The sequence below is a fragment of the Carassius auratus genome, chromosome 35 (assembly GCF_003368295.1).
Source record: "Carassius auratus strain Wakin chromosome 35, ASM336829v1, whole genome shotgun sequence".
In the NCBI taxonomy this organism is placed as follows: Eukaryota; Metazoa; Chordata; class Actinopteri; order Cypriniformes; family Cyprinidae; genus Carassius; species Carassius auratus.
This window is the reverse complement of record NC_039277.1, coordinates 12072328-12078247: the sequence shown is the minus strand read 5'-3', so window position 1 is coordinate 12078247 and position 5920 is coordinate 12072328. Positions and strand designations below refer to the sequence as shown.

Here is a 5920-nt window from a genome sequence, read left to right as displayed (position 1 = left end):
TTTTTTTTTTTTTATCTCTTTATTGACAAAAAGCGGGTACAGAATGTAAGGAGAAGACAACACACAAATGGACATGAACAAACGTGGAGAAACATGGGAAATGTAGTTTTCACTCCTGTTCCTTATCCTCTCCGTGGGTGATGACGTAGCACAGGTTTTTGTAATCCAGGTTGCCAGCCACATCCAAGGGAAAGTTTGTGAACATCTGGTTTACCTAGGTAAAAAAAGATTAAGATCTATTTAACAAGTTTCCATTTAACAAGTTTCCATTTTAATATTAAATATAGCATTTCAATGATTTTAAATTAAATTAAGCACCTTCTCAGACAGATTTTACAAAGAAAAGTATATTACCTCAGCCTCTGTAAATTTGTCTGCCTGGGACATAAGGTGATATTTGATCCTGGGAGGGGAAACATTTGAAACGTTTCGTGTCAAAAGTTGCTGATGTGTGCTGAAAAAGTTTTACATTTGCATAATTCTACTTACTCTTCTCCTTTAAGGATTCCTGTGCCCTCGGGGTCGAAGATCTTAAAGGCATTGAGAATAGTCTCCTCGGGGTCTGTACCTGCCAGTCACAGAGAGGTAACATATTATTGATTATTCTGTAGTATATAATAAGTCGAATACACTCTTATATATGTCAAAACCTTAATTAACAATGACACAAGTCATTTCCGGGGCAAGTTGCATTCAAAATCCAAGCTTCTGACGCTAAACTTTATGATTCATATATCAATATGCAGTGTGCCTGATATCTGCTGGGTTCTGCAGTTATTTGCACCTCATTAGCATGATTATCATTTCGATTCTGATAAATTTAATTCTTGCCTTTGAGCTTCTCTCCAAACATGGTGAGGAAGACGGTGAAGTTAATAGGGCCCGATGCTTCCTTAAGCATCTCATCAAGCTCATCATTGCCAACATTGAGACGTCCTGCCAAACATGCACATACAAAGATATACATTAATACAGAATGCCACTTCCTCTGATACTTCAAATAGAGTGAGAGTTCACTGTAATGTTTAGTGCAATAAAATATTTATGAGGCCAGTTTACAAGGCCTGGAGGGGGGGGGGGTACTTTGGTATATTTTTTGTGTTACTTTTGAAGCAAAAATTATATTCAAGTCTGATGCCACACTGAATATCTTGGTTTTTTAGATATCATTTAAACCTGAAAATGAAAGGGAGTTTTCAGGATTTTAAGAACAAAAATAAATAAATACATAATTCTGCCCCGTAAAATTTCTAAATTAATGTATTAATTTTTTTTCTAAATAAAAATGCTAAAATAAAGTTTTTTTGTTTTTTGTTTTTTTTTTTGGTCTCAGATTTTTGGACCCTGTTATACATGCATTTATGATTAGTTTAATGGAATGATGACTTTTGCATCTTAATCTGTGACAAACATAGTGCTGTAATCGCATTCAGTAGAACTCTAAAGAGGAGCCACTCTAATCCTTAAAACGATACTCTTGTTAGTTCAATAAGATAAACACCTTTAGGTATCAGAGCCCTTTAGTGTCTCTAGTATTTACACTGTATACAGTCATTCAGTGAGGGTTGACTCACCCAAAGCAGCGAATGTGTCCCTCAGGTCGTTTTTGTCAATAAAGCCATCTCTGTTCTGGTCCATGATGGTGAAAGCCTAGAGGAGCATTCAGATTTACAGAGGTAAATACCGAAAATATGCTAGAATAAAATGTTTAGGTATGTGAATCCTATTGACCAACCTCTTTGAACTCCTGGATCTGTGACTGCTCAAACATGCTAAATACGTTGGAGCTGGCAGCTTCCTTCTTCTTGGCCTTCTTTGGTGCCTGGAAATCAAGCAAAAGTGGTTCAGATGATTTCGTCCAAGCTTACACTTTTAAAATGTAATTTTGAAGAACATAAAACTATAAAATTCATAGAAAAATTGCATGACCCTCAAAGAAATTTGTGTGTAAATTATCCACGTTTTGATATTGAGAACTGTCAAAAAGTGGTTCAATTCAAGTATATGTAGTTGCATTTAGTTGGAAATGCTACAACCTCAACACAAACTGGGACAGACAATGATATTTACTCACTGAAAACCTTTCTGAATTTACAAAAAAATAAAAAAAATAAAAAGTTGCTCTTATAAACAAAGATCAAAAGAGACAATTAGAAATACATGCAAATATAAAAAGCCATCCATAGAAGATGACCTTTCTAGCATAAATTAAACCATTCTCTCAGTCTGAAGAACAGCACTGCTCTGTTTCACAAGCATTTCCATGTTAAAGAGTCCAAAAGCAAAGATATACAGGCCTACCATTGTGAAGAGCTTCTCTTTCCTCTGTTCCTGGTCTCAAAAGCCTGAGGGTCACTCAGAAATAGCTGGTTTCCAGTTATATATTGGCACAATTGGATTGACGACCCACCTGTTCTATGTTTAGACAAAGGAGGAGGAACAATACAAGAATACTTACCATATAGAGAATCACCCTGCCCTAGCACCCCTCAGTTATTGTTATGGACAGATGCAAGTTGATGTGATCCGAGTGTGTGGGCTTTGCTATCTTGGGATCATTGAGAGTGTCCTAACCCCTTCAGATTCATCTACACATCTAATATGTCGTCTGAAGACAGTGTGAAGCCAGCTAGCTTCTCACATCAGTGCGTTTGGTCAGATCATGACGCTATGTTTTCGCTACATGTATTACTTGAATGATTTGATGCCCTTGTTATATTGGTGATCAGTAAAGACACTTTTGACCAACTTACAAGAATGATTTTCACAGTCATGAGGCTTAGAGAGCAGACAGGGCTCAGGACCAGTCTAACAAGGTTTATTCAGTGTATAAACTTTGTTAATTGAGTGCTTTCGAGGAGAATCGAACAAGTGGGGAATATGAATCTGAGAAACTAGATGTGCCTATATGGAAAGTAATTTAGCAAAGATTTAGAAAGTATGCTGAAATGGATGTAACCGTAGATAACAGAAATATAATATATGACATATTTTGCCCTGTATAAAGAGTGATATTGTCATATACAGTATGTTGCCTATAAGGTGATGTATAATTTGCACATACGTACATTCTCTGGGTAGATGAATATAGTTAAAATGTATAAAATCACCATTAGAACCATAAATGTCAACAATTTATTTAACAGTTTATTTAAATATGCAACTTTATTAAAACAACATATATACATATAAACTGTATGTTTGTATATGTTTTAGTAATATTCATAATATACATAAATCCATATGTATGGGATATATATATATATATATATATATATATATATATATATATATATATATATATATATATATATAAATATGTTATCATGAAATTGCTCCCATTTCTAATAGGTTTCATGTAATGTAATCATATGAAAATCTATTTAATTTATGTAATTTAATTTGGTGTAGGATATTACACAATTAATTAAACGTAATTTTGAAGTAGACTACCTTTTTCTTGATTTTCTTGTGAATTACACTCAAAAAATTTTTTATCATAAATTTAACAGTGTATTTATTCCAATCACTAAAGTTGTGTATATATATATATATATATATATATATATATATATATATATATATATATACACACACACACACACACACACACACACACACACACACACATAAAAATAAATAGATTTATCAAATAAAAATAGAATTAGATATAAGCAACATCCAAACATTTTTTTGTGGATTTTTCTCTCAAAACTTTTATTTATGAAGAAGTTTTGTGAATTCTGATTGTGATTGATCTGTGTGCATAGTGAAAATGATTGCACATTATTGGAACGCACACATGTAGAGCTCATCCATTTTAATCCAGTCATTTTAACATGTGACTGCAGTCAAGCCTTTGGCTTTAATTTAGCATGCAACTCTTGTGAGCAAATTGTTTCTACTTTGTCTTACATTATCTGTTGCGAACAATTGGACTGAACAAAAGCCATTTTCAGCGCTACAAATATAGCCAGCCATCCCATGCTTGCCAGATTTAAATGTGCTCTTACAAACAGCCAAGTAATGTGCTGTCAGACTGCTGTAAATAATCTGTCCAGCTATCCGGCACGGCAGCAGGCTGTGTAAAACTGGTTTTAGCAGTGTCCTCACAGACAACTGAACGAACACTGGCCAAGAGAGCTGTGGAGAAGAGCTGCACCATGGGATCTTAGGAATGTCGCTGTGATCTCCTGCTTGGCATAGTGTGTGTGTGTGTGTGTGTGTGTCTGTGTGTCTGTGTCTGTGTGTGTGTGTGTGTGTGTGTGTGTGTGTTCACAGCAGGGAGCGTGCCCATGTTAGGTGTGTGACTGGCAGGCGAGGGGCGAGAAGGAGTCAAGGTCTGGCAATAACACAACTGATCGGGAGCCTGGCGGGGAAGTGTCCGCTTCCTACAGCTGCTTCTTACTGTCAGTCACATTAGCCATATGGTTCCATCACACCTCGACTGGCCTGTAAATATATGCTGCTGTATATGACAACACAGAGATGATGATTCACTGCCCTTGATCTCTGAGGCCACTATTTGATCTCTCTGGTAAAATGTCTATGCACATAATGTGTGAATTTCCAAAAGGTGTGTTCATGTGTGTGTATGTGTGTGTATGTGTTTAACAGGCCTGTTTTTTTTACTTAAAATTTTCAACAAAGACAAAAATGAAATATGAAATATGAAAGAAATATGAAATAAGTATGAAGACTTAAAAAATGGCATTACAGTAAAGTCAGTTTGTGTTCATTTGCATGTATTTGTTTGACTATGTTTTAGTTATTAAAATACTATCATAGTTTTTGTTTATATTTAGATTTTTTTTAGATTAAATATTTATTTATAAAAATATTTTAGTTAGGTTTTATTTTTTATATTTTTTGATTTCATTTTAATTTGTTACTTTATTATGTAATTTAATTTTTACACACACACACACACACACACACACACACATATATATATATATATATGTATATATATATATATATATATATATATATATATATATATATATATATATATATATTAATAATACAGATTTTTTTATTCATCAAATATAGGGACTATTTAGTAAACCAGAACTAAATTCAGTGAGGTAATTTTTTTCAGTTTATTCTTATTTCTTTTTTGTAGCAAATTTCCATACAATATTAAGTAATGATATAATATGAAATCAAAATATATACATAACATGTGAATAATTTAAAATTCCGTTTAAAGTATCTATATTTAAAATATGATAACAGTACTCCGTTGTAGTTTGTTTGCCTGTAGATGGAGCAGTTTACCCAGTAGTACAAGGACTCTGTAAGTTTCTATATTTCCTACACCACAAAATATATTACCTGCACTAACTACAGTTAGATCTTCATGGACTTTTCACACATACATATTACACAATATGTGAGCAATTTACATTTCAAATGTTGCATAAGAGTATTTATGGTAAAGATTTTTTTTAAATGACTAAATATCAGAAACCGTCCACTGATAACATGCACGTATGGAAACAGTCAGATGCACACACATCCCCAGAACAATGCCCTCCTCACATCTCTGCCTGTCTCTTCATTATGTTCAATTGCCATGTCTTTGCATCTCCATAATTAAAATCTAATCCTGCATGCCGACTTTTTAAACGAGGACTAGCCTCAAGAGGAGGCTTATTTGATTAAAAAAGGGGAAGGGTAGAGGAGGGAGTCCTCCACAGCTCGGCAGGCAGGAGAGACAGCTCTTAATTGTGCTCCCATGAGGTGTGCACACGCCTGGGCGGAGAGAGGAGGGGGCTGGGTGCTCAGAGGCTCCAGTGGACCTGAAAAAACAAACCGCCAGTGGGACCGGCTCCCCTGCTGTCTCAGTGAGGGGAACCGAGGGGAGGAGCACTTATGAGGAGCCATGGGACTCTCCCAGCTTCAATTCTCACTCCAC

General features: G+C 34.8%; 1 protein-coding gene across 1 annotated transcript; it reads right to left on the bottom strand.

Annotated features, from left to right (window-relative positions):
* LOC113054417 (myosin regulatory light chain 2B, cardiac muscle isoform-like) lies at positions 1–2434 on the bottom strand. The gene is made up of 7 exons (XM_026219954.1): positions 2302–2434; positions 1736–1822; positions 1575–1650; positions 832–936; positions 490–568; positions 355–403; positions 1–214 (listed from the first exon to the last, which is right to left on the bottom strand). The coding sequence occupies exons 1-7, from the start codon at positions 2302–2304 to the stop codon at positions 110–112; spliced, it is 504 nt and encodes a 167-aa protein (XP_026075739.1). The 5' UTR covers positions 2305–2434; the 3' UTR covers positions 1–109.
* Between the last annotated feature and the right edge of the window lie 3486 nt (positions 2435–5920).